Genomic DNA, 13,544 nt, shown 5'->3' with positions numbered 1-13,544 from the left:
TCACCCTTTCTCCTGCGGTGTCCCAGCTTCCCGAAAGAGAGCTATTTCCCTGTGCGTAAGTCGTTTCATAGTCATTCTGCCATCTCATTGGTTGTAAACCCAAACACGTGACTGCCTCGTCACTGTCTGTATGTACAGCCCCCCACCCCCCCAAGTCTTAAAGGCATATGTCTCCAATGCTGGCTGTATCCCTGAACACACAGAGATCTATGGGATTAAAGGCATGTGCTACCACCGCCATGCTCTGTCTATGGCTCTAATAGCTCTGACCCCCCGGCAACTTTATTTATTAACATACAATCAAAATCACATTTCAGTACAATTAGAATACCACCACAACTGACTATCTCACAGAGTTCATTAATGTTCAAAAGAAGTGGTAGAAATAGTTGAGAAAAGCTACTTGTTCAAGTACCCAAAACGGTAAAGATACGGATTTTACAATTGTGAACTGGCTCAGAGGCTGGGCATGGAACTCAGTGGCTTGTGATGCGTGAGCCTTGGGTTCAGTCCCTACTCCCGAAACAAACACTTGCTATTCATATAGTCCAGTTTATCATTTTGATGCTTAGAACTTTATTAGCCTGCTCAGCTCTCCTAAGGTCTCCTGCACTTGACCTCTCTGGCTTTAGAGTTTGGCCTTTTATTTTTATATAGTAGGTCTGTCTGCGTTGATATATTTTTTTTTTAAATGTGGTATGGTCCGGGGTTAGATGCCTGCTCTGTAAGGACGTAGAAATTATCCAAGGTCACTGACAGACAATGCCTCCTCTGAGACAAGCCTGGTGAACCACATCCAAATGGCTCTCTTCTGGACCATCTGCCCCACTGGCTGCTCTGTATGTCCTCGTGTCTTTATTCAGTATTTCCTAGGCTTTGAAGTGCATATGAACAGCCAGAGGGCATGCTGCAGAATCCTGGGCCTCAGCCCCAGAGGGCTCTATCAGCCTGATTTGGGGTGGAGCCAGAAGACTCTCAGGGCTCACAGCTGGTGCTCCGATCGCCACTCAAAGGCCAAACTGGTAAGCACTGCCTCAATCAGTATAGCTTCAAACAGTGAGGGTCTTCCAGCTCTCCTCCTAACTGCCTAAGAAATTCTTCACTCTTGGCCTTTCTGTATAAATTGAAAATTAGCTTTTGAAAAAGTCACCTTTAGCCAGGTGGTGGCAGCCATTAATCTCAGCACTCGGGAGGCGGATCTCTGTGAGTTCGAGGCCAGCCTAGTCTACAGAGTGAGATCCAGGACAGGCACCAAAACTACACAGAGAAACCCTGTTTCAAAAAAAAAAAAAAAGGAAAAAAAAGAAAAGAAAAAGTCACCTTTAGTTCTACCACACACATTTAAAAAAAAAAAGAAAACAACAGCAAAATCCAAATGCTGGAATTTTGTCAGGAACTGTACTTATAGGCTAATGTGGAGAGGCCTGGAAGTGCTAAATACTGAGTCACCCATGAACAAATGTGTGCCTCCTTTCATTTACCTTCTCAGTAATGGTCTACAGATTTTAGTACTGAGATCTTACCGATCTTTTGGTAAATACATTTCTAGGAATATGATGGGTTTTGACACTTTTACAAATCTTTTCTTCTCTCTTTTTACTTTTCTTAAATTATGATATAAATACACAGAACATAAAATTCATCACCAAGCCAGCTTTTAAACACACAGTTCAGTAATGTTAAGTATATTCACTTTGCCAGGTGATGGGTAGCACCCGCCTTTAATCCCAGCACTCGAGAGGCAAAGGCAGACAGATCTCTGTGAGTTCTAGGTCAGCCTGGTCTACAGAGTTAATTCCAGAACAGCCATCGCTACACAGAGAAACCTTGTCTCAAGAAACAAACAAACAAAAAAGTAAATTCACTTTGTTGTGCAACCAATCTCCAGATTTTTTTTTTTAAATCTGCAACTCTAGTCTACATTAAATAACAGCTCCCCATTTCCTCCCTCTTCTAAGGCTGAATAACCAGCATTCTACTTCTTGGCCCTATGGACTTGACCACTCTTGGTACCTAAGGCAAGCAGAATCAAGCTACTGCAAATGGTATCTTGGAAAAAATATAGGAGTATAAAAAATAAATCTTCCAGAGGACCCAGGTTCAATTCCCAGCACCCACATGGCAGCTTACAACTGTCTGTAACTCCAAGATCTGACACCCTCACACAGACATGCATGCAGGCAAAAGACCAATGCAAATAAAATAAAAACAAATAAATTACTTTTAAAAATAAATAAGTAAATAATCCTTACTTTAGCAATTTGAATACATACCACCGCATTAAATTACTAGTATTGCCTAAAAATCCAAATGTAGTTTGAAACAAATTACATTTTGTGTCCAACAAGTCTCACTGTTAGGAAGAAGTAAGGCACAGCTACAGACAAATCTTAGTCTGTCTGGAACCCCGTACAAATCTTAGTCTGTCTGGAACCCCATACAAATCTTAGTCTGTCTGGAACCCCGTACAAATCTTAGTCTGTCTGGAACCCCGTACAAATCTTAGTCTGTCTGGAACCCCATACAAATCTTAGTCTGTCTGGAACCCCATACAAATCTTAGTCTGTCTGGAACCCCATACAAATCTTAGTCTGTCTGGAACCCCATACAAATCTTAGTCTGTCTGGAACCCCGTACAAATCTTAGTCTGTCTGGAACCGTACAAATCTTAGTCTGTCTGGAACCCCGTACAAATCTTAGTCTGCCTGGAACCCCATACATGTAGATGAGCTGGAACTTCTTCCGCTTTTGCTTGTAAAAAGAGACCAGAAACCACTTACTGAGATTCACATGTGCGTGCTATTTCAAACACGCACACTCTCTCATTCTCAACTTCTACTAACCAAAGTATTCAGAGTCATTCATTGGACCAGTAGGCTTTAGCATGTGTACTATTTTCATAAGCTCTTCATGTTTTTATTTCTGTGGATACCGAACCACCAAGAGCTACAGTCCTAGCTGTTTCTAGTCACAATGGTTTACAGCGAAAGAACGAGTTCACTTCAGCAATCTCTGATAAGAAGCGTGAAGAGACACCCTGAGAACAGGAGGGAGGCACTCACTACAAACATGGAGAGGATCTCCGGCCAGCTCGGAGTGCTTACTCCCTTTGAGGCACCATCTGAGCAAAGGCCTAAGTGCCCCAAATGAAACCGTCAGCGAGGTGGGGGGAGGGCTCCACTGGTAAAAGTGACTTCTGTGGGAGCCTGACAGCCTGAGGTCGGTCCCCAGAACCCACGGTGAAAGGAGAAGTGACTCCTGGGAGCTGTCCTCTGATTCCAAGAATGTGCTCACACACGTGTGCATGCCCACACACACACACTAATAATGAAAAAGTTTAAAAAGCCAGTGAGCACCACTTGAACTCACGCTATGCAACAAAAGTTCCTTATGTGTGTAAAGGATATATCTGTACTTATTTTATTCAGCTAACAATTTCCTACCACCTGAAACATTCTTTCTCTCATGCCTGAGACAAGCAACATGAATTTTCGCACTATCAGAGAGGATCTGGAGTACCGTTTCCATTAAAAACAAGATTCCTTTTCACCCTTCTAACTGTGCGTTTTGAATACTCTTCCAAAGGTCACGAGGACCTTTATTCAACTGACAGGAAGTCTAGGCCTTTGAACACAAAGGAGCTTTCGGACAGCTGCTTTTTCCACAGGTAAATCAAAGCCAGCTCTGAGCTCTCTTTGTTGGGTCCATGATTACTTGGTCACATTACGCCAAAGGGAAGATGCCCACCCAGGTCAGGCTGACCGATGCAAAGAACAAAGAAATGCTATTAAAAGCAGAACTATCTCCCGCCTTAAAAAGAATATTTATTAAAGTTAGTACCCAGAGCCAGTAAGTTTAAAATTCCTAGTTTAAGCTGTAAATTGTTCCCAGGAAAAATGGAACAGCAGACCAAACCCTCTTCCTTTGCTGTGAGAACACTTCAAAAGTCTGTCCTGAGCCTGTTTTTCCTTCCTACTCACTGACCCTGCCAGTGTGGCTGAAGACTGCACTTGGACTTGACTTGCCCATCCTCTGCCTCCAACACATGGCACCGTCAAAACCCTGTCTGCTTGTCACAGCCAGCCTCAAAGCCTGCCCTAGAGAACAGAGCCTTTCTTGATGCTCAGTCCCAAATATGTTCTTCCTTTCTCAGCAACTAGGTGATTTGCTTATCGGTTTCATCAATTTGCATAATTTTCAAACTGCCTGATATTAGAAATTAAATTTATGAATTTTTTTGACCTGGTCTAAATTAAAAATTCCATGGAAGTAAGTTCCATGGCTCATTACTTCTTCCACATTGTATTTCTCCTACACTCTATACAGAATTTCAAAGTAAGCAAACCTAAGTTCTAGAGTACACAATGCAAACCCATGCATATAGGACTAGCTTTTTAGTTCGCCACATACATAAACTTACTATTGCAGGATGTTTCATAATCACAACAAAGTCACAATGAGGCATCCATCTTTCTGTCAACAAATGTCTGCTTTGAGCTTTTGGCCATCACAAACATGCGCATTATTAAACACTCGTGCGTGTGTCCACAGATGCAGAGGAAAGAGCCTCACCCAGGTACCTAAGAACGATCGTCTGGAATCTGCACTACACAGCTTCCTGATGCCACACTCGGTCAGTGACGTGGCAGAGCATGGATTAATCAGTCTTTAATTCTACTATTTACTCTTCAAATTATTTCTGTAAGTCACAATTTCCTTCCCAAGCCATGAAAGTCTAATAAGGAACAGAAGCAGTTCACCGTTTTTCCTTCAACACCCGTGCTGGCCCCATTCCGATCGCCGGGCTCCAGTCTACACAGGGCTTTAGCAGGCTGCTGCCGCTTCTGTGCACTCTACTGGCACAAGCGCTGGCCTCCCACATGCTCAGCTTTAACCATGAGCTCAAGGCACAACTTCGGTACAGAACTGGAGTACTTTCCCCTGAAGAAGACTGTGTTTGGCAGCCATAGGCTGGGCAGCACATGAATTTCAGGTGACTTCAGACTCGTTTGAAAGTCTTAGCTCAGTGAAAAGTTCTGAAAGTGCTCTTGCCCCACCCCATGCAACCCCAGTGACTCCAGCCCTCCCTCACAGCTGCTTGCTGCCTGGGCTTAGGAGTCAGTCCCTGACTCCAGCTCCTGGGTGTCTGTGCGTGTCTAAGTCAGTAAGAAGAAGCATTTGGTGCCTCTTCTACCTCTCATGAGTCTGGCAGTGTCTTAACCGTTCTGTAGGAAGGCAGGTCTCACGGAGTGTCTTGTTGGCCACACTGCCAGTACTGAAGGTCTACAGTACCTGATCTATTCCCCTTCTTTTCTTGATATCCCTTTATTGCTCAGCTCCCTCCTATGTCCAATGCTACTAAAGACAATAGCCCAGTGTCTCCAAAGAGAAAGGCACTGCTAAAAACCCTGCAAATGTTTGATGTAGCAGGGATTAGCGTTCTAGGCAAGACACGAGGTTAAACCTACAGACAATGGACAGAACGTCGACGGAGACCATATGAACATGTCCCAGAGAACCGGCTCTGGTCTTCAACTCAAAAAGGAATGGCTAGCCATATGCAATGTAGATCTTTCCTCCTTCAGCAAAGTTATGAAAACAGTATAAAGGATTCTTACATGACTTTTCTGAATTCTTCCAAAATAGTTTGTACTAAAAATGGCATTTACAGATTTAAAATAATTAAATCATACTAACTAGCAATTTGTGTCTGTTAACATAAGAAGTTGCTTGAAAATTATTAGTTTATTAATGTATTAAAATTCCACTTTATTTAATGGATGTCAATTAACCTACACTATTTTAATATTCAAGCTTCCTGTCCACAGAACCTGCTCATCTTGGCCTCTCAATCATCAGGAAAGGAACAGGAATTCAACAAACTATTCTCAACATCAATAACCTACGTAAATGCTAAGGATGACATATATCCTAACTACAGCTCTAAACAGCACCGTTCTCTTTCTTTTCTTAAGACAGGTTTTTTTCTATGTAGCCCTGGCTATCCTGGAACTCTCTGTAGACCAGGCTGGCTTTGAACTCAGAGACCCACCTGCCTCTGCCTCCTGAGTGCCACCATATCCAACTAACACATTTCATAAATCTTGAGAAAACTATTCTGATTTTTGCCTCAGAAAAGTGATAAATATCATAAATGTGAACACTGAGCAATTTCACATTGGACATCTGTTCTAATACTAACTCCACTTACTTAATACATGACATGGGTTGAATATTTTGTGTTGTACTTTTGACAAAAAAAAAAACTATATTAACAGGTAGATCTATTTTGATAAGTGAATTAACCTTAAATAATACAGGTCTAAATAACAGCCTCCTCTTTAGCAAATGTATCTGATACATTAGAATATACTCAAGTTCATTGTGCACTTTGTCTGGACAATGTATATACTGCAGAGCTACACACAGCCTCTAACACAGCTCTTCCCAGAAGTAGACCTGCATCTCTCCTTTGCTTCCATCAGGACCATCTTTGGCCTTTGTCTCTTTCTATGTGGCTCCAGCTGTCCTGGAAATCACTACGTAAACCAGGCTGGCCTTGAACTCACAGAGATCCTCCTGATTCTGCTGGGATTAAGGGTGTATGCCACCATGCCCAGCTTAATCTTTGACGGTTTGCCTTTTATCCACTAGGACAACCTTTGACTTTTATTTGGAGTATCCATCCATCAGTATGTAATACAGCTATTTGTATAAACATTTGTACTCAGAAGGCTGAGGTAAAAGGACACTTACAATATGGATTTGAGATCAACTAGATCAACATTTAAAAACAAAAACAAAACTCCATCTCAAAAGTGGGCTAGTGGCTTCTGTCTGGGATCCCGGCACTTGGGATGTAGAGCAGGTAGATCAAAGCCATCCTCTGCTGAGGACAGTGGGTGTGAGGCCAGCAGTAGGCTACCTCAGACCTTGTTTCAAAAACCAAAGACTCCATCTCAAAGAAAACTGAGGAGAGGGGAGGGGAGGGGAAGGGAGGGGAGGACAGGGGAAGGCAGGGGAGGGCAGGAGATCAGTATCAGGAAAAAAAATACATAAATATAATATGAAACTTTCAAAGGACTCTTTTCTTCTCTCATGGAGACCTTGGAACCGCAGGCAGATAGCCCAAAGGCAAACTGCCAGCATCAATTCACACTTGAACAAAACTTTTGCCAATGAAAACTAAAACACCTGTATGAACTAAATTGTTCCTATTTTCAACAATGAAAGGAAATTAAAATATTACAAATGTCACTGACTTGGCTCATCTGAAAGAAAATAACGCAGTTATCACAGCTAATTTTAAATTATCAAGCTGATACAACATAAATGGTTCTCTCAAACAATATTGGTTATTTTACTATGACTTGGGTTTTCCTGAAATGTGCAGATATGATTTCTCAAGAACAGCACCTCATAATGACTCTGTCTTAAACAAGGAGACCTATGGCTTCCAGGATAAGCTTCAGATTGCTGAATTAAAATATTTCACATATGTATGAAAATGCCATAAGGAAAACTGTCAGTTTGTATGGTTATTAAAATACCTTAATTTAAAAATAATCTCACATATCTCATATATAGTTCAACATGCTACACCAACATGAAATCACTGGAAAAATTTCTCCTCAAAAAGAGATCTAACCATTATTTTGAGGAACTTTAAGACAAATCATTAAAACTCAGTAAAATACAGAACCAAAATAAGCCAAACTAGTTGGCTGAGAATCATCAGTAAATATATTGGATTTTTATTTTAATTAAAAAAAAAAAACTTTAAACAAGTTTAGCTTTAAAAAAAAAAAAGGCAGTGCTGGTATACATCTTTAGTCGCAGCACTTGGGATGTAGAAGCAGGCAGATCTCTGTGAGTTCAAGACCAGCCTGGTCTAAAGAGTGAGTTCCAAGACTACATAGCAAAACCCTGTCTCAAAAAATAAAAAAACTCCCAAAAAGGAGGCTGAGGCAGGAGGACTGTGAGTGTGAGGCCAGTTTGAGACATATAACTACATCCTACCTCAAAAAGCCAAGCGTGAGTAAACAAGTGTGTGAAGGTATGTGTGTACATGTGTGTGTTTACCAAATGCCAAATACCCAGGGTCAATTTTTTCTCCAGCGACTTCCAGTCTTTTTTTTGTTTGTTTGTTTTTGTTTTTCTGTGTAACAGCCTTGGCTGTCTTAGGCTGGCCTCGAACTCACAGAGATCCACCTGCCTCTGTCTCCTTGGTGCTGGGATTAAAGGTGTGTGCCACCACTGCCCGGCTGATTTCTGGGGCACTTTTACGTACGTTCCACATTTGAAAGCAAGGTTTCAGTGAGGGAAGATGGGAAACGTAGCCATCTGTACCATCATGTAGTGTTACCTAACTTATGGGGAGAAGCAGAAGGATGTGGGTACAGGACAGAGGTCAACCCCATGCCCAGGCTGCAGTCCACTGCACGCATTCTCTTACTCTGCACAGACTTCGGAGCAACAACCAGGACTAAAGCACTGGCACCTGCTCTAGACCTTGTGAAGGACCAAACCACAAGAGCTCAGGCTGAAAGCCAGGTTTAAAGTCTGTGGAAGGAAAGATACATGCGCAGCCAACCGATGGCTACAAGACAAAAAGGACCCAGGCAGGAGAGACACAGAAACAAGGTCAAGCGTTTGTTTAGAGGTGAGACAGCACCTGGAAGTGTCCACCTGCCTTGTCTCAGATACACCTGGAGTTACACGGAATTCACCTGCTCCTCAGGATCTGAGGGTCGGGTCCAGGTGTCCCAGAAAACACTGAAGTGGGTTGGTATCTGCATACAGGCTACAAGAGGCATCCTTCCTTATACTTTAAATCACCTCTAGGTTACTGTGAAGCCTAAAGCCAAGGAGCCACTAGATAGCTGGTTACTCTGTGTTCTTTAGGGAACAGTGGCAGGAAAAGGTCTGCACACAGGCAGTAAACGCATCCTTTATTCAAATATTTTAAGTCCTTGGTTGGCTGGACCTGAGTGCAAAATCTACTGATATAAAAGATCAGCAGTATCAAAAACCCTCTTCCTTAGAGTCAAAATCCATTCCTGATTCATGATGCTATTAACTTCAGAATCAGATACAAAAAGAGGCGAGAGGAAGAACAGACAGTTTTGGGGGACTGACTTGAATTTTCCTGGTGTATTATGTATACTTCATTTGAGAAAGAGAAGAAAAAGGACAGTGCAGAGCCCAGAGTACTCAGAGTCCTGAAGCCCTCCTGTGGTGATATACTGTGTATGCTAATAAAATTTACCTGAAGATAGGAGAACAGAACATGCCACTAGATTAAACATAGAAGCCAGGCAGTGGTGGCACACACCTTTACTCCCAGGACTGGGAAACACACATGCCTTTAATCCCAGGAAGTGATGGCTGGGCGGAGAAAGGTGTATAAGGCGTGAGCAGACAGGAACTAAAGGCGTTTCAGCAGGAGCGTGACTTTCATCCAGAGGCTCTTTCGGCTGGAGCCTTTCAGGTGAGGACTCAGAGGACTTCAGTCAGAGGATTCATGGAGCTGGCAAGGTGAGACATGGCAGTGACCTGTTCCTTTGTCTCTCTGATCTTTCAGCATTCACCCCAATATCTGGCTCCTGGTTTTTTATTATAAGACCTTTGAAATTCGAACAACACCTCCACATGACAATGTTTCCTGCAGTTCTTCCTAGTGGGTGGGTGGTTGTGTAGTTTGGGTGGTTGGAGATAGGGGCCTCCAATTCACTGTGTAGCTAAGCATGATGTCTTAGTTAGGGTTTCTACTGCTGTAAAGAGACACCAGGACCAAGGCAACTCTTATAAGGAATACATTTAATTGGGGTGGCTGGCTTACAGTTTCAGAGGTTCAGTCCATCATCTGGTGGGGAGCATGGCAGGGCGCATGAAGGCAGACATGGTACTAGTTACATCTTGATCCGAAGTCAACAGGAAGTCGACTGTGACACTGAGTGAGGCTTAAGCAAGAGACCTCAAAGCCCGCCCCCACAGTGACACACTTCCTTCAACAAGGCCACACCTCCCAATAGTGCCACTCCTATAAGCTTATGGGGGACTACCACAAACTCCTGGCCCTCCTGATTCCATGTACAGTTTTAGGATTACAGACACGCACCCCTACCCCCGGTTTATGCATTTCTGGACACTGAACCTAGGACTTCGTGCCTACTAGGCATACACTCTACCAACTGAGCGACCCCCAGCCCACTGCAGTACTTCTCGGAAATAAAGGTTTACTTGAAATTAACGAAGGAATCGCCTTAGGAAAATTAGATCTGGCACTTGAGTCTCTACACTCACCACGCTTTCTCCCAGAGACATCAGTGCTCGGGCCAGTGCTGACCGGGAGAAGAGCCAAAGGAGAAGAGAGCAGGAGAAAGCCCTTGTGGAGAAAGCATGAAGCTTGAATTTATGACCTTCACTGCAAGCAGGCAGGAGAAGCAGCCACACCAGAGCCACCAGCTCATCAGCTCGCAAGTGCCTTGTGACACAAAAACGGAGCAGATAAAGGACAGAATCTGAAGACCAGAATGAAATTTCCCCTCACTCCCAAGAACTGTACTTTTAACACAGTGGGATGGGGTGCGTGCACAGTAACTGGGGATGATGTACACGGTGGTGTTACTATGGTTACCCCACCACGGAGCCCAGCACGAACATTCCCTGTCACCCTCCAGCCACATCACAGCAGATCTCAGGAGTCAGTGGAGACCAAGTCCCCAGGCCACCAGCTGCCTCGACACTGGCCTTCTCTCGGCCCTGCCCTTCCAGCACTCACCCCCTCACGATCATGGCCACTCCAGAGCTCCATATCCCATCTCAGTGCTCGATTTCGGGCGGCTCTGTGTTCAACATCGCCTTCCCCGAGATACTCTAGACCACCTTGTTAAACAACACCCACCCTGCTTTACAGTCCTCCTTAGCACTTCAATTAAATATAATTTCTCTCTTTGTGTATTTCCCCCTCAGGAATGTAAATTAATTAAAACTCTAGAACAAAAAAAAGATACTGCCAATGTTGTATCCCAATGAGGATCACAACACCTGTGTATGATAAAATTTCATAGTTGCTAGCTGAGTGAAGGAAAGGTGCACAAGTTATTTTATGTGCACTGAAAACAATTTTGCAACTGTGCTTGCCAAATTCTTGTCAGCACATGTCCTAAGTAAATAAGGCCTTTCCGTACAGTCAGCTAAAGCCTACCATGTAATGCTAACACCCAAGACGCTGAGGAACAGAAAGAGCGGGAAGATAAAAGACACCCAGAGGACTCCAGCAACTAGCATCTCCCCGTTCAAGAGTGGGAGTGGGTAGGAAAGCTCCTATTATAAAACAAACCAGCTTTTCTTTCTACCAGATAAAAGTCCTTTCTTTGTCTTATATGAAAAAGGACAAAGGAGGAAAGAGAGTGGAGTTCTGAATCCTCTGGTAACAGGAGGCCTCTGGAAGAGTCGTGAGGAATTGGAATCATTTAAGAAAGCATGGACCAAGCTGGCAGTGGTGGTGCACACCTTTGACCCTGGCCCTCAGTCCGCAGCGGCAGAAGGAACAGCCTGGTCTACACAGGAAGTTACAGGACAGCCAGGGCTATCTAGGGAGACCCCATTTCCAAAAATAAAGAACATGTGTACCCTTTTCCACTCACAAACCCACAGTGAGTCACTCTATGCCACACTTCTCTTTTCTTTGGTCTCACATCTCCAACATCTATCCCCCGCCGCCCCCTTTCCTTCTGCTCTTCCCCAGCCTGGGTCCTGACCTGCCATCTTCCCTCTTTAGTCCGCTGTCACGAGGTGACCACACATAATCCACTCAAACAGTGCTCCAGGTCAGCCATGCACCCCCTCAAATCCCACAGCCACTCCTCCGTCCACCCTTCTGTCCTGGCATTCTATGGTATGGAATAGTGACAAGCGCCCCATGTTCCCAACGCTGTCTCCTTCCATGACCACTGCTCTGCTGCCCCTGCTCACAACTCTTTTTCAAGACATCTAGGTAGGCATCAAAATGGGCCATTGCTCTTATGCACAAGACTTGTGAACTCTTGGGCTCTCATTCATTCAGTCAACAAACAATTACTGAGTATCTATTATATGCACAGTAGACTCTGGAGAAGGGAGGGAGGGGAGGGAGGGAGGGAGGGAAGGAGGGAGGGACAGAGACAGAGAGAAAGAAAAAGAGAGAGAAAGAAAGAGAGAGGAAGGAAGAGAGGGAGGGAGGGAGGGGAGGAGGAAGGGAGGGAGGGAAGAAGGAAGGAAGGAAGGAAGGAAGGAAGGAAGGAAGGAAGGAAGGAAGGAAGGAAGGAAGGAAGGAAGGAAGGAAGGAGAATGAGAATGTGGTTACACTCTTCAAATCTAACAAGTACAAAGAAACACAGGCCTGCTTAAGGGAGCAGCAGGAAATGTGTGGCTTGAGACCCAGCAGGATAAGGATGAGCACCCCTAATTCCCTTAGCCAGCAGGGTTTCAGCGTGAGCAAGAACGTACCAGAGGCAAAATAATCTACAAGGCCTAAGAAGGAACTGGAGAAGGAGACACTATTACTCACAGATGTGAAGGCCAACAGCTCCTCCTCAGTTAGCTTATGAACTGGGTTGTTCTTCTGGAAATTTGTGCTTTGAATTAAAAAAAAAAAAGTTAAATTAATCCTAAAATACATGTTGTAATCACTATCTCTTATAGCACATATTTTAACTCACATACAATAATGCTATGCAATTTTTACAGGCATAAAAGCAAGCTTTCAAAAGACAATAATAAAAATAAAATGGTTGGTGTCAAAATAATTTATCTTATTAGGAAAAAGAAGAAGTCCAAGGCTACAAGATAGTTGAACAGGTAAAGGTGCTTGCCATGATATGCGCCCCTCCAAAAGCAAATGGTAAAAGAAAAAGAGAAATCAAAGTGATACCACTCAACCAAAGACAATGAGAGGAATTACTACAGCGCTCAGTCCCATTTACTAAACTTCTACCACAAACAAATTCCATTACAATCACCAGACAGGTTAAAATCAGTAAATCACCAGAGAGGTAGGACAACAGACACTCTAAGACACTGAAGACACAGTCTAATCAGTGCAAACATTCACATATCCCCAAATGTAACCAGTAATTACATCCAGATTATAGAGCCAAGAAACCTCAGTGAATGAGTGGACCAGGAATGATCCACATAAATATTCACTGTAATAGGAAAACTGCAAATAATCAAAACCTCCAAACGGAAAAAAGACCAACTGTGACATACCCACCCAGTGGAATGCTGCCCTACGGATTGAAGTGCAGCTACAGACTAAAACACAAACCACAGAAACACAACAGAGAGAGAAGTCAATCACAGCAAGCACAGAAAGATGAAAACATGCAAATGGAAACCCTCAGCCTGCAGGGACCCAAAATGTAAGAGTAAACATATCTTTAAAGGCCAGAAAACGACAAACACAAAGCTTCGGGTAGCATGTTCTCTGAGAAGGGCAGAGTGAGGCATGAAAAAAACGCACAGGTTGAACTTTCGATGTCTGCAATCTCTAGTTTACC

The 13,544-nt window shown here is 43.5% G+C and overlaps 1 protein-coding gene across 17 annotated transcripts in view; it reads right to left on the bottom strand.

The window, feature by feature from the left end:
• The window catches only part of Ttc27 (tetratricopeptide repeat domain 27), a 181,625-nt gene that overhangs the window by 86,449 nt on the left and 81,632 nt on the right, over positions 1 to 13,544 (bottom strand). For all 17 annotated transcript variants that reach the window (XM_076559521.1, XM_076559522.1, XM_076559517.1 and 14 more), the window contains one exon: positions 12,554 to 12,620. In XM_076559521.1, the coding sequence (XP_076415636.1) occupies positions 12,554 to 12,620 (67 nt within the window). The remainder of the gene's footprint in view (positions 1 to 12,553; positions 12,621 to 13,544) is intronic.

Source organism: Peromyscus maniculatus, chromosome 22 (genome assembly GCF_049852395.1).
Source record: "Peromyscus maniculatus bairdii isolate BWxNUB_F1_BW_parent chromosome 22, HU_Pman_BW_mat_3.1, whole genome shotgun sequence".
NCBI classification, from domain to species: Eukaryota; Metazoa; Chordata; class Mammalia; order Rodentia; family Cricetidae; genus Peromyscus; species Peromyscus maniculatus.
Note: the sequence above shows the minus strand (reverse complement) of the source record. Positions and strands in the feature narration are given on the sequence as shown.